Source organism: Boleophthalmus pectinirostris, unplaced genomic scaffold (assembly GCF_026225935.1).
Source record: "Boleophthalmus pectinirostris isolate CB_2022bp ecotype Guang Dong unplaced genomic scaffold, ASM2622593v1 HiC_scaffold_5, whole genome shotgun sequence".
Classification (NCBI taxonomy): domain Eukaryota; kingdom Metazoa; phylum Chordata; class Actinopteri; order Gobiiformes; family Gobiidae; genus Boleophthalmus; species Boleophthalmus pectinirostris.
Genome location: NW_026571404.1, coordinates 33,196,957 through 33,222,189, shown reverse-complemented (window position 1 = coordinate 33,222,189; position 25,233 = coordinate 33,196,957). Strand labels below are relative to the sequence as shown.

General features: G+C 37.9%; 1 protein-coding gene across 1 annotated transcript in view; it reads left to right on the top strand.

Annotated features, from left to right (window-relative positions):
* The first annotated feature begins 213 nt into the window (after window positions 1-213).
* The window catches only part of zgc:154058 (Transmembrane protein 150A-like), a 39,422-nt gene continuing 14,402 nt past the window's right edge, over window positions 214-25,233 (top strand). The window contains exons 1-6 of the mRNA XM_020929590.2: window positions 214-437; window positions 1,484-1,739; window positions 10,826-10,873; window positions 11,780-11,866; window positions 12,535-12,602; window positions 20,019-20,146. Of these exons, the coding sequence (XP_020785249.1) occupies window positions 1,675-1,739; window positions 10,826-10,873; window positions 11,780-11,866; window positions 12,535-12,602; window positions 20,019-20,146 (396 nt within the window). The 5' untranslated portion in view covers window positions 214-437; window positions 1,484-1,674. The remainder of the gene's footprint in view (window positions 438-1,483; window positions 1,740-10,825; window positions 10,874-11,779; window positions 11,867-12,534; window positions 12,603-20,018; window positions 20,147-25,233) is intronic.

The window sequence follows — 25,233 nt, the reverse complement described above, 5'->3', positions numbered from 1 at the left end:
CTCTACTTTTGGAGCCTTTCGTAGTGGCATAATGCTGTGTTTACCTAATTTATATTTCTCAAATTCATTAGTAAGTCACGTTAATTAGTTTATGGTTTAGTATAAATTTAACACCGCCCTTGTCGGTGTGCAATGTGTGTGTAGCCGAACGCTCCCTCCCAGGTCCCTCTCCTCTGACGCGGGGGCGGAGCGGCACAGCTGGAGTGTCTCGTGGCGGAGGGACACACACATCTTCCCCCACTCTGAGCGGCGTGCGATCGGCTAACGGGAGCTCATCCTACCGGGGTCTATCTGGAGGAAAACTGCTTTTAGAATACCGGGATCAACTACACAGGGTTAACTCCGCGCCCGGTGGGTCAAATCTGAACGATCGCTGGGTTTTGGGGAACGCGACTGGGAAAAAACTAAGGAAAACTTGGGAAGCACGCTGAGAAAAGGTGAGCAGCCTGTTTTTTCTTTGATGTTTGATGTTAGCCAGGGAAACCAAAGGAAACAGCTATTTACCATTATGTAAAATAGCATGTAAAAACACAACACTGCCGTCTACTAGATTTGAACTTGCCTTAAAATAAAATAAAATAAAATAAACACGGATTTGCATTATAGTCTAATTAAGTCACGTTTTGTCACTAATGATGAAGCAAGTTTAGTAAATCACAGTAAATATGGTTCTAAATAATGTAGCTTACACAATTCTGTGAATTGGGAACAGATTTTTCTTATCAAAAGTAATTAATTATAGGTATAATATAATGAGCACTGCATGTTTAATTAAAACATTATTGTATTGAAGATTATGTCATAAATTATTTTATTTATATAAGTTTGTATGCATTAATTTTAGAACTAAGCAATATTGACCAAAAAAAAAATAAAATAAAATCTCTATTAAAAAAAGAAAATCACGTCACCTACCATAATATTTTCACAGTGCCTCGGGAATATGTTAAAGTATGTCTCTAAATGACTTACGGTTCAAGTATCACAAACAAAACATGAATTAACCATAAAATTAACTACAGAAGTGTGGAAATATCAGTGTGTACTCTGGGAAAAACACGTGTTTTTACTCAGACAGGCTTGCATCTCCACAAGTCTGACTCTTACTTGGCTGCAGGGGAGCCTCTTCCTGCTTGTTTCCATGGAAATTGAAGTTGTTCCTTTGGCTATAATCTTAAAGCGTTAAGTTTACAGTATGGCATAAAATGTATTTAGCTCCATGGAGAATGTTCCAAAATAGAGCTTTAACTTTCTGTTTCCATGGAATCATGCAAGAGATTTTACACCTCCAGAAAGTAGTATACTGTCACTTGATGAATTTGTATACTCGATATTCAAATTTATCAAAATCTCTAGAAGATTGCAACATTATCTGTTTTTCAATACATCTCCCACTTCTAATTCAATTCATAAATGGTTCAGATAATCCACTATAATCAATGTTTATAATGCCCTAACTGTAGCTCCCCCTTTTTGCCTATAGCGACAAAAGGCCACATCTGTCCATCCTGTGTCCCAGCAGCCTTTGCTCTGCCTCGGGAGAGAGATGAATCAGTTGGTGTCTTTGCTCATGTCACGGAGTTAAATGTTAGTGCTACCGGAGCGGACAGTGCTGGGCTGGCTGAAGAGGAAAAAGAGGGAAGGAGGAGAGGGTGATCGGGGAGAGGGCAAAGCATGTCTCTGTGGATGATCCTGCCGGTCAGTCTGCCGGTCCTCACCATCACCGGGATATGGGTTGTGTAAGTGACATTCTGTTTTTTATTTTGTTTAATTTTTTTGTTATTTTTATATAGCATTATAAGAAAAGTGATATTTTATTGACCAGCTCCTCCTGTTGTTAAAGGTGCACTGTGTAACTTTTTGACTGGGGGTCCATCACCTGCTTGTTTCATACGGATACGTCATTGTTCTGCCTGAAATGTTCCACAGCATGACATTAAACAGCTATACCTTACATTTATTCAATTACAGGTCATTTTATGGCTTAAAAATACCTAGAAAAACAGGCATTCTGACTGTGAGCGGAGTTGCCCCTCCACAGATCTGAAATGTAACTTGGCCTGGTTTGGTCTCTATGAAGATAAAAAGGTTTAATACCATACTGTGAAACATTCCAGGCAAAGCAATAACATATCGACGGAGAAAAGCTTTTGAGGGACTCTCCACCAGAAAAGTTACGCAATGCCCATTATGGTTTGTTTTCTGATGCATATGCAAAAGAAGACAGTTGTCAAGCAGAAAAACAGCTGAGCTGAGAGGTGCAGTCAATTAATCACAATCAATATCTCAATTTGAATGAACACAGTTGGCAAATCGGAAAGGCTGCAGTTTTTGAAGTATTAATATTAGTTTGTCAGTTCATATTGTCATGTCATATTTCAGTCTTTTTGTCAATTCTACAGAATTCTTCAGGATCTTAAATGCTAAAACATGAAATTGCAATTCGATATTTTCCCCAAATCATGCATGACATATGGACACAGTAGTAGTTCCAGTGCGTAACCTGGTGGTAAAAGGTTATAGTGAGCAGACTGACTTTTTATTTTATATGTTGTATAAGGGATCTAAATATAACAAGCATGTAGCTATTACATTTTATTTGAAATATTGGGGATTAACTATAACTAAGATTCTATATATTATGTAAAATTGACTCTTGTGTGCTTTAAGCCATATTATCATGTTGTTGCCTCATCAAAAACAACACCTGGAGTTGTGTTTTGTTTCATTCACACCTGTTTGAGTAATCCTTTTATATGTTTATACTGACATCTCCAAAACTCAAAATGTTCTGTTTCACCTTGTGATGTCATGAAGCAGTAGTTTTCAAGTTAACTGTATCTTTTACTTTTTGTTTACTAGAGATAATTATCATTCTAGTGAAGGTGTGTGGACTTTAAAAACCTGTATTACCACATGACATCACAGAGTGGAACAGAGTGTTTTATGTTTGAGAGAAGAACTAAATGTGCTGGATTTGTGTGAATGAAACAAAACACAACTCCAGGTATGTTTGTGATGAGAAAACAACATTATAACAGAACAAAAAATAGCATTATAAATCAATTTGATGATATGGTTTGGCATTTAAGAAAGAGACTGTGATTCCACCTTTCCCCACTTCTCCACTCTCAAACATGAGAGGTCTGATGTGAAAATACCAAGTGCATCAAGGACATTTCTTGGGTCATGGTTCTCTGTCTCCATGAGAGCAGCGCTGCATATTTACTCAGAATTCCTGGGCGCCATGGCGATTGCTTTATAGATTATGTGTCTCCAGGAGGCTGAGATGATCCGGTGGAGGCGGTGGATGTGGATGTGTGTGTCTGTGGTGTGGAGGGACATGCTAGACTTGGACAAACTTTATTGATCCACAAGAGAAATTATTTGGACACACTGTGGACATCTTTGCACCATTTCTCCTTACAACCTCTTGTATATAGCTGAGATATATTTGTATTTCTATATTTCTGTATTCTTTATTTTTCCATAACATTTATATAATTATACCTTATTTGACAGCAGTCTCTTGTTATATACTTATTTAGAATTTAATATTACCAGTTATATCTCTGCTCTTTGTTATTATAATATATTGTAATGTATGAGCTACTGTGTTATATATAAATAATTTCCCTTTGTGGATCATAATTTCCCTTTGTGGATCAATAAAGTTTGTCAAAGCCTTAAGTCAGTAGCTCACACATCACAATTTATTATATTTTTTGCTCTTTGTTATTATATCTAAAAATGGTAATAATAAATTCAAAATAAGCAGCAAAAACAGAGAGAGACAGGTGTGAGTACTAGACTAGGGATGTAACGATATGTAAATCTCATGGTACGATACAATACAATATACGATTCTATACAGAATTAAAGAAATGTAACCTTTGTTTTTTACATTTTTAGTTTTTAAATATTTTTTTGCACTACTGAGAAAATTTTGGTTATTTTGTGGCAATAGGATATGGTTTAAGTCGTAAACGATACTATTAATAACATCTATGACTCATTACAGAGGCAAACTAAGAACTAAAGTGCTTCATTCTGCTAAATATTTATTGCAGCGCAGATTTTTCTGTTTCTCCTTACGACCTTTTGTATATAGCTGAGATATATTTGTATTGCTATATTTCTATATTTTTAATTTTTACTTGTATATAAACACTCATATAATTAGGCTATATTACCATTTATACCTCTGCTCTTTGTTATTATAATATATTATGTGTGTCTGTGTGTGTCTGTGTGTGTCTGTGTGTGTCTGTGTGTGTCTGTGTGCGTGAGCTACTGTGTCCAGATCATTTCCCTTATGACTCAGTAAAGTTTGTCGAAGTCAGTAGCTCACACATCACAATAAATTAAAATAACAAAGAGCAAAAAATATATACATAAATGGTAATAATAAATTCCAAATAAGTAGCAAATAGCAGTAGTGTGAGTACAGTAGTTTGTGTGTGTTTGGAGGAAGGGGCCTGCTCTGGTTTGGTCTGACAGCTCAGAGTTTGCCCTGTTATTAGTGCAGTGAGGAGGAGGAATGCACCGCGGGGGACAGGACAGATGGCCCACATTCACACAGGCCTCACTGGAGACTCCCCTGTGTACACTCTCAGACCTGCACTTTTACTGTACTACTGCTCTATTAACCACTAGGCCTGTCATAACAACAACAACAAATTTTGATGTGAGATAAATTGATGAAGAAAATACAGACGATAAACGATAATACTGAAACTAATTTATGGCTCATGTAATTACTCCAAAGCAGGCCCAAAAAATATTCTAAATGTACAATACTGTTAAAAAATCATGGAGTGCAATAAATACATAGCAGAATGAAAAGCTTTTGTATCTGTAATGAGTAATAGAAGTTATTTATTTAACCTTTTATGATTCAAATCTTATATAGTCAAAAAATAACAAAATATTTCCCAGTAATGCAAAGAAAATTTATTCATGATAAATACTGACGCCCCAAAAATATTGTTCCAGCTGCCATGTAATTATCGTAATTATTTATTTAGCTATATGTAAATATTTGTTAAGTTCCGTGATCAATGTACAGAAGCAACCACATCATTTTTGAAACTGTCATGAACAGGGGTGGATAAATATAAATTTTTCTTCTTCCCACTCCTTTTCGAGAAATGTGCTTTTCTGTTGTTTACAATGTATATGTAGTATAGATGATTATTGTTTCTCTCTTGGCACAAACTCGTAATAAAAAACAATCAATCAGTCAACCGTGACAGGCCTATTAACCATGCCTGTCAACACTATTTATATATTAAATACTGTATGTGATATACAGTGAATCAATGATATTATTGAATGCCCCTGACTGACATAATACCTGTAAAATTCTTAAAACATGAGTGCAACAAACACATGGCAGAATGAAACACTTAAGTAGTCAGTTACCATTGAGTTGTAAATGTTAATTATTTGACTCGCTACTGCTCATGTGTTCATAAACTACACAAATTAAGCGCCAGTCAATTATAGTAATTATTGTGACAGGCCTAGTTTTAACTGCACCACTTACTGCCAGTTCAGCAGACAAGTGATGCAGCCAGATTTGCTCTGCTCTGTAACATCAGTGACAGCCTAAAGTTGTTTTTTTAGTAAGGCTTCAGTAACTGAGATGTCTAGCCTTTGTTGATGATCTGATAATCTTCCACATATTTCCAGATATTATATTTGATACTTAATAATGTCATCTATTGGCATTGTAGCACTTTTTGGTAAGAAAGTTTTGGTGTTAAAAACTTTAAACAGCCCAAATTACATTATTTTCTGGTCTATACTATGTTTCTCATCAAAACATACCTAGAATTTTGTTTTGTTTCATTCATACATTTAACACACAAACCCTGCATATTTAGGCTGAATTCTTCTCTACAACAGGAAAAATGCTCTATTCCACTTTGTGATGTCGTGGTAATATCAGGAAGTGTGTTTTTGAACTCCATACATCTTCACCAGAATCATTTTCAACATTTCAGCCCTGGAACTGCCAATCTCTACTGAACAAAAGCTAAAAGGTAGCTATTAACATAAAAACTACTGCTTCATGACATCACAAGGTTTAACAGAGCATTTTCAGCTTTGAAGATGAATCAGCCTAATAATGCGAAATGACTCAAACATGTGTGAATGAAACAAAACACAACTCTAAGTATGCTTTTGATGAGGTAACAACATCATAACACGGCCTAAAGTTCACAAGAAGCCATTTTTTGTATGATATAGGACCTTTAAAGCAAACACTAGATGCCCATTTTCTTTTTCCAAACTGGACGTTCTTTTTCAGACTGGAATCAGAGAGGCCCTAGTAGTCTGTTACATAACCTGCTTTTGTATGCACCGCTTGTTAGGTAAGTTTGGGAATGGGTAACAGAAGGGAATGGGAATTTTCCTCAAGGATCCGGTGGTGGTGCCCTGTGCAGCAGCCAAGCGGAGTCTGCGGTTTCAAGGTGCACTGTTTAATTTTTCGGTAGTGGGTTGTTTCTATGGCTATGTCATTTCTCTGCCTGGAATATTCCACAGTATGACATTAAACAGCTCTACTTTGCATTTATTAAATTACAGGTGGTTTTATTGCTCAGAAACCTACCTAGACAAGACATTCTGACTGTGAGCGGGGTTGCCTGTCCACAGATCTGAACTGTAAGTTGGTTTGGTCTCAGTGAAGATGGAAAGGTTGAAGGCCATACTGTGAGACAAAGCATGATGGACCCTCCACCCGAAAAGTTACTGTGTCATGAGCTGCTTGTTTAGATAAAACTGTGTGCTTTCTGTTCTTTATTCCAGCATTATAGGCACAGTGTGTAACTTTTCTGGTGGAGAGTCTGTAAAATTATTTTCTCCATGGAGATGTTATTGCTTTTGTCTGTAATGTTTCACAGTATGACATTAAACCTTTCTATCTTCATGGAGACCAAACCAGCCTATTTTACAGGTTAGAGCTGTGGAGAGGCAACGGTTACTCAGTCAGAATATGTGTTTTTCTAGGCATTTTTGAGCTATAAAACCATCTGTAATTGAATAAATGACAGAGCCCCAACCAAAAAGTTACATAGTGCACCTTTAAGGATGGAGGCTACTCTTGCTATGCCCCGTCACAATTATTACTACATTGACTTATTGTGCAATATATGAAAGCTGGAACATTGTTTTGCACTACTGGGAAATGTGATCATTTTTCGCTGAATGGTAAGATTTAAGAGGTTGAATGAATCACTTCTATGACTCATTACAGATTTAAATATTTCATTCTGCTATTTATTTATTTTTTGCTGCTCATGTTTTATTTATATATATATATATATATTTTTTTTACAATATTGCCCATTTACAACCGTTTTTGTGGTTTAAATCTGCTCTTGGGTTGTTATGGCATAAATTAGTTTCAATACTATTGACTATATATCGTTCTATATTTACTTCAGCAATAGATCAAACTTGAAAATTTGTTATCGTGACAGGCCTAACTTTTGCTGCTGCAAGTCTCCTAATTTGTTACATCCTCCTCTGGTTTCTGTTTGTTGAGCTTTTGGAAATTCTTCTACCCAAACCAGATGTTTCCACACAAACCTTTGTTAAACTCCTTGTTCGATTATAAACTTAAAAACATTGTAAGTTCCACCTATGAACCGCCTTCAGACATGTAATTATCCACAGCATGGCTTTTTTCATTTCATACTGAGCTAATTCTGTAAACAAACCTATTATTGCTAGGCCTGTTACAAAGCTGTAGGTCCCCTTAAAGGGCCCATTTTACGCCATTGTCTAATCAATGTTATGATGTTGTTTCCTCATCAGAAATATATCCGCAGTTGTGTTTTGTTTCATTCACACATGTTAAACACTGAAACCCCGAGTTCTTCTCTCAAACAGAATATGCACTGTTACATCTTGTGATGTTATGTGGTAACACAGAAAGTGATCCGCTGTGTTTTTAAACTCCATACACCTTCACTAGAATCATCTAAATAATTTCTACTAACTAACTAACTAAAAGTTAGTTGTTAACTTGAAAAATACAGCTTCATGATCATAAGGTGGAACAGAGCATTTTGAGCTTTGGAGATGTAGACAGACTAATATTAAAGGGTTACTCAGACATGTGTGAATGAAACAAAACAACTCAAGCTATGTTTTTGATGAGGTAATAGCATTCTAACATGACTTAAAGCTCAGAGTGTGTAATATAGGACCTTTAAAAACATGAGTGCAACAGATGAATAGCACAATGAACCCCTAAAGTAGTCTAGTACTACTGTAACGGTTTTTGATAAGAAAGGTTTGGTGTTAAAAATGTTAAAGGAGCATTATGTAACTTTTCTGGTGGAGGGTGGAGATGTTGTAGCTTTGCCTTGAATGTTTCACAGTATGGTATTAAAGCTAAATCTGTTTTCATGGAGATCAAACCAGACCAAGTTGCAGGTCAGATCTATGGAGAGGCAACCCCACTCAGAGCAATATCCATAGAGACAAGTAGGTAACAGACCCCCAGCCAAAAAGTTACACAGTGCACCTTAAGCAACAGGAGGAGTTAGAGACTAGAATGTCACTCTGTCATGGCATTTTCATTTCATACTGAGCTAATTCTGTAAACAGACCTATTATTACTGTACTAGGCCTGTTCCAGAGCTCTAGGTTCACATACAACTACAAAACACAGCTTAATATAGACTGTGCTCCAGAGCAGCTCTGTTTGGACTGAGGGAGGGACAAAATACGTGCCCAAAAACGCCATGGAAAAGTTGAATAACCTCATCTGGCCACATGTTTTATTTCCACTGTTTTCCACTATAACCTCGGGTCCAATAGCCGGGGATTCCTTCAGTATGTGTGTGGTGAACACTTGGCTGTCAGCTTCTTTTTAAAGTAAAATATTACCCAAAATGTACACTTGTAAGCTTAAAGACATGTTAGAATATTGCTTCCTCCTCAAAAACATACCTGGAGTTGTGTTTTGTTACTTTCACATGTGTTTGAGTAATCTGTAATTATTAGTATGTCGACATCTCCAAAGCTCAAAATGCTCTGTTCCACCTTGTGATGTCATGAAGTGGTAGTTTTCAAGTTAAGAGCTACCCTTTACCTTTTTGTCCAATGGAAATTTGTAATTCCATGGTTGAAATTATTGTAATAGTTCTCATGTAGGTTTATGTAGTTTAAAAACACAGTGGAGCGCTCCCTGTATTACCACCTAACAACATCACAAGGTGGAACAGAGTGTTTTCTGTTTAAGAGAAGAATTCAAAATGCAGGGTTTGTGTATTAAACATGTGTGAATGAAACAAAATACAACTCCAGGTATGTTTTTGATGAGGACACAACATCATAACATAGATCAGAAAATAGCATATTATGGGCCCTTTAATGTTTAATAAAACAAGATGTTATTCTTTGTGGTTATGCTGTGACTGCCAAAAGTCTATACGAAATGTCTGGTCTGGTGTCTTTTTTGTGGTAATCAAAACAGTGACAAAACAAATGTCCTATTGAGTTCTTTGCTTGTCTCCTCAAACCACAGAATAGGTAGACATAATAACATGAAAACCTGTGTGATGTTTGAAGTCTTTCACAAGGACTTCCACTGCCCCGGTACAGTGAGCCATCGGCCTGGTTGAGCACTATTCTGGGCTCTTCCTATCAGTTGGAGATAGACCTGGAGATAAGAGCAGTCTGGAGATAAGAGCAGCCTGGATTAAGGTTGTCAAAAGTATTGAAACTCAGATAATAAAACTAGATACTCATTTGAGCAGGTATCAATACTGAATTAGTCACATTCACAGGACAGAAATGAACTTTTCCTGAACAGCTTTAGAATGAGCTGTATCAGAACAAGTGTAAGAGCACACAGACTAGTATATGACCATGCACCACATGGAACCTACCTGGACAACTGAGAGATTACAGATATAAGACCCCATGGGAATATAAAAGAACATACTATGATTTAAAGTTGAACTTCACATTCTATTGTCTAAGGAAAGAAATTTTTTAATGAAGTATGGAGTATCAAATCTATTCCTTAGTATCGAATTTGAATTTTATAATTGTGACAACACTAATCAATACAATGACATTTTAAAAACTAGTACTGTATTGTTGAGTTCTTTGCCTAAACTATATAAAAAATTGTACTAAGGGAGTGTGACATCTCCCATGGCATTTGGATCCTGTCAAATGTAGCTCACAATGCTATTATGCAGTTATATGTGAATTTGGAGCCAGTTCCATATTAGGAATAGGAATTTATTTACAGACAAAATGGCAAAATAAAAACAACAGGATCATGACCAGGTTAATATGAATTTTTTTAAGACAAAAATGATGAGGCTCACAGCAGCAGTTACAGAAAGAGGGCCAACTATATTTCAATGTAAAGTCAAATGGAGCTCGATGGAGTCAGAACCGCGCCCTATGTTCACTTTCCAAAATGAAACGGTGCAGCTAGTGGGTTTGCAATGTCCATTTACACAGCCTATGTGACAAATAAACCTATATGATGTTTGATGTTCCTCCTTCCACTGCCCCGGTACTGTGAGCGGTCATTGGCCTGGTACAGCACTATTGTTGGCTCTTCCTATCAGTCAGAGATAGACCCTGAGATAAGAACAGTCTGGATTCAGCTGGTCTTATTTAGCAACAGGTGTCACACAGATGGAGCAGCCATCTTCAAAAAGCCTGAATACAACTCTACAGGATGCAGTTAAAACGTTTTATATAGCGATGCAATGTGACAACGTTTAGAAGTCGTCAAATGAAGTCTCACAAACTTTGTCTTCCCTCTCTTCTGTGTCTGTAGGTACGCCATGGCCCTGTACAACCAGCACGTCTGCCCGGTGGATAACTGGTATGTTACACAAAGCATTTACACAGTAGAAATCATTTAGGCTGTTTTAGTGTATAAAGTGAAAATTAAAATACACAAGAGTCAATCATTCACTAGGCTGAAAAGAGTTTGAGAAAGGAAGAGTGCCTTTGCTTACTTGAATGTCACGGTAAAGACATAGAAAACAGAATTAGTTAATTTGAACAATTTTGCTGTGGTCCAAAGTTATTCCTCACTTTTCACACTATTCACAGGGATGACTTTATAAACACTTTCCCCATCTGTCAGAGGACAGAGCAGAGTTTTGCCATCTTATTACTACTTCCTGATTAGGAAGTGCACTGTTGGATGCAAATATTACACATTATTTTGACAACAAGATATACTTATACCATATATCTGTACTGCTCAAATACATGGGAAAAAATCTGTTACCATAACTTTAATATTAAGCATTGTTGTCCTCATTTGGGTTAGTCTGGGTTATGGTTTAGGCCTGTTCTGGACCTGGATTAGCCCTTTTTAGTCCTGATACAGACTTGATTTAGATCTGATGGAATTCAGAAGGTCAAATGGTGTCTCAGGTGGCACTGGGTGAGACAGCTGGACTTTTTGAACATGTTGTATATGTAAAATGAGTGCTTTGGTGAAATTCATGGGCTGTAAGTGCAGTGTTGGAAAGTAACTAAATACATGTATTGAAAATACGTATTCTACTAATATTAAATTTGAGTTGCTGTATTTGGTACAGGTGCCCTTTCATTTGGAATACAGTTACTTTTCCAAACTAAAAGGAAAACTTCATTGTGTAATTTATTCAGTATATTCAGTATTCTGTAACTAAATGCATTTTCACTGTATTCTTCCATCAGGGTGTAGATGACACTGTAGATGTGACCTGTGCTCTCTGTGTGTTTGCTGTTCCAGGCTGTACAACCAGTCATGTGAAGAGGAGCTGTATTTACAGAGCGGCCCAACTCTGTGCTGCACTCTGGACCACGTCCCTCTCATCAGGTCTGCTCCCTGTGTCTGCCGTTTATGTGTGTGTATGTGTTCTGTGTATGTGTATGTATGTGTGTGTGTGTGTTTCCTCTTTGGCATAGGAACATGGTGCTATTGTTTTCCTGGCGTCTGCTGCTGCACCTGAAGGAGGCACATTCTGAAAATAACTTTGGGCAGATATATCCTGTTGGACATTATAGTGAAAGTGTAGACTAAAGAAAGAAAGTCTGAATAATCACTTAAGATGTTATTATAAGTTAAGATAATACTCCTCCTTACCTGTTTCCCCTTTTTAATCACAGCTAATATCATGTAAAAGTGTTTTGACTGCAACTTGGGAAATGTTAATAAATCATTTAGTTGAGCTCCTAAGAGTTTGACTTGAGTTGAAGATACAGACTGAACCTAATCGTACTAGTTCTACACCAGCTAATACTCTTTAGTGTGAGACCACGTCATATTGTACATGAAGAATGTGTGACTGTAGTCAGCTGAGAGGGCTTTGGCTTTTGGCTTTGGTGGGGGGCAAGAGACAGTTTTTGATATTGATTTAATATTGATTTTTGTACTTTGCCATGAAAGATCTAAAGGGTGAAATCCCAAATATTGAACCTGATGTATTCTAATGTATTCCAATGTATTCTATTTGCATTCATTTGACCTTGTATTGTTTGTTATAGTAAATGTGGGACTCTTCCCCCGGAGAGCTGCTTCTTCAGCCTTATCTGCAGCACAGGGTCATTCATGGGTAAGTCTCCATACACAAAAATATTTAACATGTTATTACAAAACTAAGAAATAATATTGTTATGCTGGTACATTTCAATATAAAGTTGACTTCTGTGGGTTAGCCACTGTGCTTTTTCAGTGGAAATCCTGAGTGAAACTCTGAGGTTAAGTCAGTAACAGTTAAAATGGCAAAAGCTAACACTCAAACTGAAACGGGGACTTGACAACAGAAGGTCAACGTGGGACTCAGAACTTTACTGCAGATGTACTTGCCACAAAATCCTCACCAAAGATGTGTGTTTGCTGCAGTTAGATACAGGTCAAATGTGAGTAAGCGTGGACACAGCACTAGCAGAGCACTAGAGCCCTGTTCTGTTGTCTGCTCCTCCTTGTGCTGCTCCTCTTTGTGCTTCTTGTTCTGCTCCTGTGTTGTTGTTTTCCCTTCCTCATGCCCTCCTTGTGCTCCTCCTTGTGCTGCTCCTGTGTTGTTGTATCCCCCTCCTCATCTCCATCTCCTCGTGCTGCTGCTCGTGCTGTTATATCCCCTTCCTCTTGCTTTTCCTCCTCATGCTCCTCCTCGTGCTTCTCATTATGCTGTTGTCTCCCCCTTCTTATGCTCCTCTTTGTGTTCCTCTTCCTTGTGTTCTTCCTCCTTGTGCTGTTGTCTCCTCCTCTTCATGCTGTTGTCTCCTCCTCATCATGCTCCTCCTGCTGTAGTTGGTGCCCTGCTCTGGTTAATGTTTCCCAGCTGGAGCAGCGGCGCCGGCTCTTGTTTGTCTGCTGTGTGGCACTGGAACAAAAGGGTTTGGGGCTATTTGGCACTACACTTTAGCTCTTTATGGAAAAATCCTCCAGGAGGACATGGAGTCCAGTCCAGTGAGGAGGAGCACATAAACAAGCACGAGGATCTGCAGGGCTGTTACCACGAGTGAACCCGCTGACTGGCACGTTTACAAGTGGCATTTACAGAATGTTAAGAGAGGAGATGTGAATAAGAGGAGCATCAACTGACACTTTGGCTAAACAGTACTGTTATAATGTGTTACTAGTGGTTCTCAACCTGATCTAAATTACAAAACAGTTACAGTGATTTTAAAATAGACCATTTTCTTATCCACTGTTTCTGCCAAGGCAGACTGGACGTTACATGACTGACTCTCAGATGATCACTTCAGATGCACACAGTTTGTGAGAGATTTGCACTCTGTCCTCACAACTAGAAAGTCCTGGGTTTGACTTTCTGTGTGGAGTTTGCATGTTCTTCCTCTGTTTGGGTTGGTTTTCTTACAGAACTCCAGTTTCCTTCATCTATCCATTTTCTTCCGCTTATTCAGGGCCGGGTCGCGGGGGCAGAAGTCTAAGCAGGCACTTCCAGACTTCCATCACCCCAGACACATCCTCTAGTTTCCTCTTTTACCCTAAAATGGTCTAGGTAAAGCTCTGCCCACTGCATCCTTAAGGATGCGTCAAATGCAGAGCAGAATTACAGGTACACTTAATCCCCTACAGGGATTGAGTGTACCTGTAATTTCATATTTATACATTTAACATTTTAACATTTGCATATTATGTATAAATATGAAATTACAGGTAATGTCCCAAATAAAATCTGATCTAAAACCTTTGATATGATCTAAAAGGTTAGATCAGGAATCAGGAGTACTGCATTCCACTGCTCTGTTACACATAAAGGGTCAGGGCCTTCTGTTTTGTAACTTCTAAAGACACTCAAGACTTTCAGACAATCCATCTGGGTGATTGTAGGACAAATCAGTTTTCCAATATATTTCTAATATGAATGCTACATTATCTGTACATTGTACAAGTTAATGTTAATGTACATGCTAATGTGCCCCTGTGTTATCCTGAAACAGCTGTACTGCAGTCTGACACTGCCCCTCACTGTGAGGACATTTTCCTCAGTTGGCAGTTGACCTGCAGGTGTTTAATTCAAACCAATGAATCTACCATCTGACATAATATGTGCTATGTAACCTGTTTACCTCTTGGCTGTTAAGGATTAGTGTCTTACTATAATCTATATGTGTTTGTTCTGGTTTACTTGTGAACGGACCACAGTTGAAGTTCTGTAGGTCAGTCGTCTGCAGTTGTTCCTCCTGATCCTCTTGTTCTCAGTCAGTACATACCATAAGTTAATTCTGTTGCAAGGGCACAAAACTAGGTTAAGTTGAGTTGGCACGCCGCTCCACAACAGCCCATTGTATCCAAATCACATCTCAGCATCTCAGCCCATTGATCTGTGCTGTGATATTAGACTGTGAGACTTAACCTGCGCGATCCTGTCTGGACTCTGTGAACTGTACTTTCAGCTCCCACCTCTCTCCGCTCAGTCTGTGATTTGACAAACACACATTCTTTGTCTATGGCCCGCTGTGTGAGAGCGTGCACTATTGATCCAGCTCCTCATGTGGGAAGTCATGTTTTATACCACTGAGAGATAGGCTTTGTTTTATCTCTCATCAAAGGGATGTGTTATGTTCAGGGCTTCTCTTGAGGAAAACCAATGAAATGGTTGTAATGGTCAAATTTAGAAGCTAACCATATTGACACATTTTAAATAATTTTTTTTTTAGAATTATCCTGATACATGCCTGTTACTGATTTGGATGAGGTTCAAGTATTTCACAAAACATAAATGGAGTGTAAAAGTGCAGACATATTACTTTATACTCATTTGGACGATTACACTCCAAATTTCTGTCATTTTCCATTTTTACTGTCTTTGTTATACCCTTTTAAAATATATATTTTTCTCCTGTAATATAGATGTAGACAGCATTTTCCGTATTCTAATTTTGTTGATCTCCAAAACAGCAATTTTGATATAATTTTTTTTTCATTATATCGCCCATATTATAGTATTTTCTTGTCTATATTTTAATGCTGTTTCCTTATCACAAACATACCTGGAGTTGTTTGGTACCATCACACAAGTTTAACAAACAAATCCTGGCTATTTAGGCTAAGGTCTTCTCTCAAACACTCTCTTCCACTTTGTGATGTCATGTGGTAATACAGGAAGTGCTCCACTGTGTCTTTAAACTCCATACACCGTCACTAGAATCATGTTCATGATTTCAGCCCTGAAATTGCCAGTCTGTTTTAAACAAAAGATAAAAGGTAGCTGTTAACTTGAAAATTACAGCTACATGAACCTAAGGATTACTCAAACATGTGTGAATGAAACACAACACAACTCTAGGTATGTTTTTGAGGACGTAGCGACATAAAATGGCTTAAAGCTCACAAGAATCCATTTCGCGTGGTACAGGACTTTATTTAGTCAATGTTCCCTTGTCAATACACTGCTAGGAAAACCCTAGTTTAATTTGAACATGAAATTGGATAAGGCCAGTATAAAATGGTACTTTGTAGGAGCCAAGTAAGCTGTGTGTGTGAACATAATATTTCACAATATGCTTGTGGATACAACATCGACTCTTTGACAGGATAATGTAGTAAAGTAGAGCAGCCTTGTTTCCTCTCTTGCTCTTCCTGTTCACAGAAACAGGATTGACCCTGTGAGAGCTTGGTTATGGGGAAAATAACTGACGCCTAAGAGACAGTTTATTTATGTCAGCCATTGTTGTCTCAGAGGTGCCCTGACCCCAGCTCACCCCTCATAGAAGACTTTCTCCTGCCTTTAACTTACACACAGAGACAAGAAATCAGGCTGTAAACATCTGGTCTTTAAAGTGCCCATATTATGCTATTTTCTGATCTATGTGATGTTTCCTCATCAAAAACATACCTGTTGTGTTTCGTTTCATTCACATATGTTTAACATGCACAAACTGCATATTTAGGTCGAGTTCTTCTCTCAAACATAAAACACTGTTTTTAAATATCGTACACCTTCATTAGAATCATTTGGATGATTTCAGCCCTGGAATTGGCAATCTCTACTGAACTAAAAGTAAAGGGTAGCTCTTGACAACTGCCGCTTCATGACATCACAAGGAGATTTTGAGATCTGGAGATGTACACAGACTAATAATACAGGATTACTCAAACATGTGTGAATGAAACAAAACACAATTCCAGGCATGGTTTTGATGAGGTAACGGCATTCTAACATGACTTAAAGCTCATAAGAGTCAAGTTTGCGTAATATCTGACCTTTAACCTTCAAACTGTTCAGATGATTTGGAGGAGCTGCCCTTTTGAGGCCATGAAATTGTCTGTGCAGGTCCAGTCAGACAGGCGGTCTGCAGGAGACTCATCTAATCTAATAACAAGTGGAGTTAGCTTTGGGTTACCTCAGCAACAACACTAACAAACAACACCAGGACATACTTCTCATATTTACCTCAACATATTCTCTAGACATGATAATGTTAGAGCATGTGCTAGTTTGAACTTTTAGTCCCGCCCATTTAATCCTTTCTGCCGCTGTGATATTGCACCGTGACACAGAAACAACTGTCTGGGATCGTGTCCGACAGTTGTTTGTGTTTCTCAAATCTTGGCCTACTATTTGATTATTTGACACTCTTGAAAATGCACCATAATAGAGTCAAGTGTCAGAGATAGTATCAGGCAGTTTCCCACGATTGTTAGTAACAATGTGCTTGATTGGATGTAAAACGTGACCCTGCCAGTAGCTTCTGTACTAGTTATTACCAAATACTACTGTATATGAAATGAATAGGTCATATTTTACTAACTTAATTGTTTCTTATTTATCAGCTTCTACCAAACAGTACTTGATATAAATAGCATTAATCTAGACTACAATATATTAAAATCTTGCCTGCTGTATGATTGGCAATATGCTGCATTTTTCGGACTCTAAGTAACTATATATATATAACTATAAGACACATCTGGAGTATAAGTCAAAAAGCCAGCAAAAAAATGCATAATGAAGAAAAAACATATTAAGTTGCACTTTTTGGGGGAAATTTATTTTATAAAATCAGAGACCAAAAACTGACATTTCATCACTGAAAGACAAGTTATAGTAATGACAATAGAACAGAGAATAACTGCCTGAAAAGGTGTCTGGTATGTTAGTGTAACATATGAACACTTATTTAGATAACTATAGCATAAACAACAGAACAGAACAAGTTTCCTAATCTCTCCATCTCACTCCAAATCACTAAATCCATTGAATTCTTCAGCCTCAGTGTGAAAAAAAGTGCGAAAGTGCAAAGTATGAAAAATACGGTACAACTTGGTTCAGTCCCACCGGCTTTACTGTCTCTCCTTATATTAGTTTAGATCAAAACGTTGGCGACTTACTTGCTCCAACAGATTCAGTGCAATGTGTCAGTCCCCTCTTAGCACCTTTTCCTCCTGTGCTGTGATGTCAACGTCTAAAAATATCTGAGCTATAAACACTATTTATTTACACAATAGGTTGTAATTTTCGACATTAAATAATAGTACTTTCTGTTATATTTCCATGGTCCTATCTGTGTAATCCCTCAGTGGTCCAGGTGGGTGCCATAGTGGTCCATGGACGTATACTAGTCTATGTGTTTTTATACTTGTTCTGATACAGCTCAAGGTCATTCTAAAGCTATTCAGGAAGCTTAAAAGTGCTATGCATTTTTGTCCTGTGAATGTGACTTTTTTAGTATATGTAGTACCTGCTCAAATGAGTGTCTAGTTTCAGTACTAGTTTTAGTAGAGATTAGTATCTGATTTTAGATATTTTTGACAACCCTAGAACAATGTTAGTGAGCTTAAGTTTGACAAAACTCAGAACTGACAAATACGTTATGTAACTCAGAGCCATTCAAAGGAGCCTTTGTTTGATGTAATCCAGGTCTAGAGGAGTGCATTACCTTCTTCTCCAAACGCAGACCATCTGAGCTCTGAAACATGGCAGCTCCTCTCCATGTTGTCTTTGGCTCTGGACACAAAGCTCCACATTGTGCCATTTCTCCTTCACTGTTTGGATTCATGGGCCCCAAAGACACTCCTTATTTCGAGATTTAAGGTTCAGATTCACTCACAATGTAGATAGACATGAGTGATATGTCTGTTCTAATCAATGGTGGAACATGATGAAATAAAAGTAATGAAGTACTGTATTTAACGTACAGATACCTAACAATTTATGCTTACTTAAATACATTTTTTAAATGGATATTTTTACTTTACTGACTTTACTATACATTGGCGTTTCAAGTCAGTATTGTTTAAAGTTTCTATATTAATTGTGTTTTATTTCATTAACACATGTTTGAGTAAACTTCTGTTATCAGTCTGTCTACATCTCCAAAGCTCAAAATGCTGTTCCACCTTGTGATGCCATGAAGCGGTACTTTCAAGTTAACAATTACCTTTTGTTTGATAGAGATGACAAATTTTAGGTCTGAAATTATCCAAATGATTCTAGTGAACCTGTATGGAGTTTAAAAACACAGTGGAGCACTTCTTGTATTACCACATGACATCAGGGTTTTCTATTTGAGAGAATAACTCAGCCTAAATATGCAGGATTTGTGTGTTTAACATGTATGAATTAAACAAAACACAACTCCGGGTCTGTTTGTGATGAGAGAACAACATTGTAACATTGATCAGAAAATAGCGTAATATGGGTCCTTGAACTTGGCCATATTTTGTGCATCCCTACATTAGTGTCATGTACAGTTGTAAGTGCTGTATTTGGTTTGGACACTGGGAGCTGCCTGTTCCCTCGTCTCCTGCCCCCCTCCCTCCTGGACCCCCTCGTGTGTGCCCTGCTTTCCCCTTTACACCAGTCAATCCTCATCAAGCACCGCCAACAAAGGCTAACCACTCCACTACACAATACTACTACAACACTGGAACAAAAGGAGCCCTCACAGCCTGTTAGACCCTCAGCTTTAGTTCAACTAGGCCCACTCCCCCTTCCTTCTCTCCCTCTCCATCTCTCCATTCATCTCTCTCTCTCATGCACCAATACCTCTACTTTCGCGCCTTTTCCTGCCCCCGTCATTTTCAGTACAAATCTGACTTCCTGTAATCCACACTCCCAGAATCCCTTGTGTTTTTCTTGGCTAAATAAATGGAGGAGTGTTTGGGGGGAATTTGAGACAGGAGACTAGTCTTTCCAAAAATAACTATCCAAGAATTCCTGCGTTTCTATGTGTACAGTTGAGTTTTTGTAATAACTTACTAGATACTCAGATACTGCTACTCAAACTAGTATTATCGTACTCTAGTACTAACTATACTAGTAGTATTGAAACTATAGTCATTATAAGATGTTTTGATACAGAAGAAAATCACAAAATAGGACAAAGTTTCCTGAGTTTTATAATGAATATAATTAAAATACACTACAGTCTATCTCTTTCAATACTAATTTTAGTATTTAGTTTTTAGTACTTTTGACAATCCTACATTGTGGTATTGAGATCAGTAGATAAGACTAAAAGCTGACCTATGGCTGTTTTGTGTGTGTGTTTTGCAGTGATGGTGATTGTGCTGCTGAGATACGCCCATGTGATTGAGAAGCACCAGAACTGTGTCCTGAACACGGCCAGTCTGTCCACGGGCTGGATCTGTGCAGCCGGCCTCATAATGGTTGGGAACTTTCAGGTACCACACTATATTAGTTAACTTCTGTTTGGCTGTCATTTAAGATTTTTAGGGGTACTCTTGCTTACTAGTGTTACCATGAGATCTTATACTAAAAAAGTTCAAGAAAGCTCAAATTCCATCTTATTAATATTACTTTTTTTAGTATCAATACCTGCTCACTTGAGATACTACTTTTAGTATTGCTTTCCCTGTATATCACAATAGCAATGTGAGCAATTGAATTGTTTTTTTACAGTTATTTTAATCAAACACCAATTTTGATTAGATTTTGTATAGTTAAAAACAGATAAAAAAGTTTATTATTGTTATTAATTTCCTGAACATCACCAGTACATTCTTGTTATCAGTGTCATGAAAAATGAAAAATCTACTTAAGTAAAAGTATTAATATACCAGTTTAAAAATGTATTTAAAGAGTAAAAATTAAAAGTGTGTGCACTGTTTGAGGTCTAATGTAGTGACTTTAATAAAGATTTGTGCTGCATTTTGAACAACTGAATTGATTGGATTTTTTCTCAGACTATGAATGTACTGAAAATAAAGAAAAATAAGAAATATACGCAGTCCAGTTCAAAAATGTAGTAGAGTAGAAAGATAGAGATACCTGTTCTCGAATGTAGTGAAGTAAAAGTAAAAAGTATCCACTTAACGTGCTAATACCTCAAATTTACACTTAGGTACAGTTCTTTACTGCTTTTACTTTGTTGTGCTGGGTACACTTTCTGTCCCTATAAAGGAATTAGTTCTCTGTATTTGACCCATTCTTCAGTGCCCCAGGGGTGACCTATCCTAAGCAAAGGATTGGCTATAGACCTTTCTCTTAAAAATTCCCAACCAGCTCTAATCTCGCATTAGTCCTATTTTGCATTACACAGCTGCTTTGTATAGATCTAAACACAGCGGTTATAGCACTGGTTACTTCTAGTACCTTATAATAAGTTGGACACCTGAATAAATATCCTTTATGTATACTGTATTTTACGGGTTATTAGGCGCTATTTTCAAACTTTTTTCACAAATAAACCGCACTGGACTTTAAACGAAACACAACAGTTCGATGGGTCAGTCGGACTTTGTTTGGCGTGGTCACGGCTTTGTAGTTTACTGAAGTCGTGCTGGGACACCCGAGTGAATTCGTGTATGGGGCACTCTGGATTGCGGGGCACGGTCGTTTTTTGATAGGGTTAGAGGCTTTAGAGCGCATCTAATAGCCTGGAAATGTACATGTACTGTAGTCTTGCAATGCATAGACAGTAAAGGAAACTGCCACTTCCTGTTTTGTGAAATGCTGTTGTAAAGATGACTTGTTCTTTTTTTTTTTGCTGAATGTATTTGAGGTGATTGGCAGTTTTTTGAGTGTGAAGTAATTAAGTTATTTTTTAAGGTTCTATATTACACAAAATTGATTCTTCTGTCTTAATAGACTTAACGCTATTAAGTCTTTAAGTTTAATGTTGTTGCCTCCTCAGAAACATACCCAGACTTGTTTTATTTCATTCACATACATTTGAGTAACCCTTCATTATTAGTCTGTCTACATCTCCAAAGCCCAAAATGCTCTGTTACACCTTGTGATGCCATGTAGCTGTAGTTTTCAGGTTAACAGCTACCTTATACATTTAGATCAGAAGAGAGAGGCAATTCCATGTCTGAAATTATCCAAATGATTCTAGTGAAGATGTATGAAGTTAAAAACACAATGGAGCACTTCCTATTAGAGCCCGACCGATATATCGGCTGGCCTATGTTATCGGCCGATATGGGCAACTGTAGACATATCGGCTATCGGCCGATATGCTTGCTGATAGGGGCCGATATTTCACGTGGGCATGTTATACCTCGTTGTAAAGCTTAGACTCTCTACATTTTGGTCATTTAATCCAATTTACAGACAGATAAATGTCCAAATATGTGGCTCCACATCAGTATTTATCTGCAGAGTCATTTCTGTGTGTGTGTGTTTCCGTACTGTCCACCAGAGTCACGTCACTTCACTCACGTGTTCTTGTTTACACCCGCAGCGGTGTGCGACACTGAGATTATTTTCTTTTTACGGACAATCGTTTGAGTCTGGATTAAAAGGACATTTATTAGTGCAGACTTGTGATGTGAGGAGGAGCCTGTGTGAGCGGTGAGTGTTGGAAATACATTGACTTTGAAGCTAGTTTAGGTTTTGTTAGCGATTAGCTGCTGTAGCTCCCGCACATAAACAGGCTGTTTTCTATTGGCCTATTGTAAAGTGACTACATTGGCCGTATATTTGTTACTGGACCAGCATTGATATGTAAATGAGCTGTGAACACATGTGTAAATGATCCACATTTATGCATATAATTAATTACCGCGGCGCGCACGTTTTTACGGCTAAAGGCTAATAGCGGTAGTTTATTTATCGAAACAGCTCTTAGAGCCGGCTCTTTGAAGCGAACAACGGGAGCATGTTACTTATTGGGGGCCGTGTTTTCTCTTTTTCTCACTTTTTCTCTTCATGCCGCATGTAGACCAGTAGTTTGACAGCAGCAGCGGCTGAAAACGAAACTTTCAGAAATCTGCGTGTGCATAGGATTAAAAAAAAGTGCATATTTGGCTGCAGTTCAGCATAAAATGAATAAACCAGGACTAATCTTGGGCTTGAGTGAAGGAGAGACCGAGTCCCGACACTCAGTCCTGGTTCAGTTCTGGTTTAGTCCTGCTTGCAACAAAACAATCTCAAGAGTCGCTTGGGAGCCGAAAGAGCCATCTGCTTTAGTGAGCCGAGCCAAAAGAGCCGGTTATCCAAAAAAAAAAAAACTTCAATACCCATCACTAGTAGCTAGAATGTGATGCAAAAATGCCATTAGGCCAATCTACTGTATGTAAATATGATGTAAAGAGTCAGAATAACAATAAATGTTGCCTACATAAACCCAATTTAGAATCCACTAGAGCCAAACCTAAGTTTTTTAAACAATTAAAGATTTACAGTGAATTTTTACATCACTAAATATATCGGCGATTATATCGGCTATCGGCAGCGCCAACTCCCATCATATCGGTTTCATATCAGCCACAACAAAATCCATATCGGTCGGGCTCTACTTCCTATATTACCACATGACATCACAAGGTAGAAGAGTGTTTTCTGTTTTGAGGGAAGAATTAAGCCTAACGAAGCCTAGATATGCAGGATCTGTATGTTTTAAACACGTGCGAATGGGACAAAATAGAAAATAAGCTCTGCCCTTTAAGCTCTGTCTCATACAACTTAAGCGTCTGGGGCAGTGGGTGGGCTTGTTTTGTCTGTTTCTGTCATTGAATTTCTAATTGGAGCTTTGGTTCAACAATGTGGTTTGTTGTTACATATCAAGGGTTTTTAAATGATTTGAAATGAGGTGCACTTTTAAGCTAGAGGGTCTGCCAACTGCTTGTCTTCGTAGCAATGTTATGGAATTTTCTGTTGTATGGCATTCGATTTTATATCTCAGTGGTGACTAAAGCATGTGACGCATCAGGCCGAATTATTGGAAAAATGTAGCCCACTTACAGGAAGAATGTCGGACTGTGAAACTTTGCAGGCAAAGCTGAAACACATCCATAGACATGAGCTTGACTTGTTTAGCAGCACAAATCAGCTCACCTGTTGTAGTTCCAACTAAATCAGTTCTTTCCGGGCAGATTGTGTTAAAATAAAAATCACATTAAAGTCTATTTTGAGTCACAGAGCTTCAGATTGAGTAGTGCCTACAGTTAGCATCACAGCCCAGGGAATGTTGATGATGTCAGCTGCAAAGTAGGCTTATCAATAGCGTATTTAGTTGTCATATTTTTGAGCTGTGCGTGTTTAGCCCTGTGCTCTAATCCTCCGATCTTTTCTTCTCTATTTGAAAGGAATGTCTCCGGGTTCAGACCCACTCGACCCGCTCACGTGCCTGTGTGTTCAGGAGAGCTAAATATTTAGGCAGACTTCACTGAAGCAGCTGTGGTTTTTTTGTACAACGTGTTAAACCCTGCAGCCAAAACACACAAGGAAAGAGGAGAGGAAAGAGGTGAGGAGAGTAAAGAGAAGAGGAGAGGAAGGAGGAGATGAGAGGAGAGACTCAAAGGGGAGAGTGGAGAGGGGAGGAGGGAGGAAAGAGGAGAGAAATACTCTTTTTCACACTTTGCTTTGAAATGCACAACTCTACAAAGGTGCCTTTTTAAATTAGTACTTTAATACTTTTAGGTCCCATGTTACACTATTTTCTGATCTATGTTATAATGTTTCCTAGTCACAAACATACCTGGAGTTGTGTTTTGTTTCATTCACACATGTTTAACACACAAGTCCTGCATATTTAGGCTCTGAGTTCTTCTCTCAAACTGAAAACACTTTGTAATGTCATGTGGTAATACAGGAAATATGCTACACTGTGTGTTTAAACTCCATGCACCTTCAGTTGAGTCATTTGGATGATTTCAGGCCTGAATTTGCCCATGTCTACAGAATTAAAGGTTAAAGGTAGCTGTATATGTGTGTATATATTACCACTTCATGACATCACAAGGAAGCACATTTTGAGCTTTGGAGATGTAGACAGACTAAAAAATAAAGGATTACTCAAACGTGTGAATGGAAAAAAGCACAACTACCAGTATGTTTTTGATGAGGGAACAACCTGATAACATGGCTTAAAGCTGACAAGAATCTATTGTGGGAATATAAAATCTTTAAGTAAAAAAAATGAGTACTTCGATAATGATCTATAAAGTGTCTTTGTGACATATGTCTTTGAAAAGTGCTATATAAATAAAGACTTACTTCTTCCACCACTGTGGGAGTATAAAAAACTTAAACGGTACATTTTTCTGTACAGTGCTTTGATTTAATAATAAAGAAATACATTAAACAGTGTAAGAGTCAAAAAAGAATGCTTCAGGTCATCCTCACCTCTTTGCCTGTATCTCCTCTGGGACCTAGACTCAGCAAAAACGTGTGAGGAATTCTATAGAAAGAGCCAGGGGAGGAGTGAATCATCAGGTCTGGCCTCTCAGTTTGCACTCTCCTCAGATTTCACTGAGCGTTATTGTATTATTGTTTATGTTGAGGGCATCCAGCTGCTCCCAGA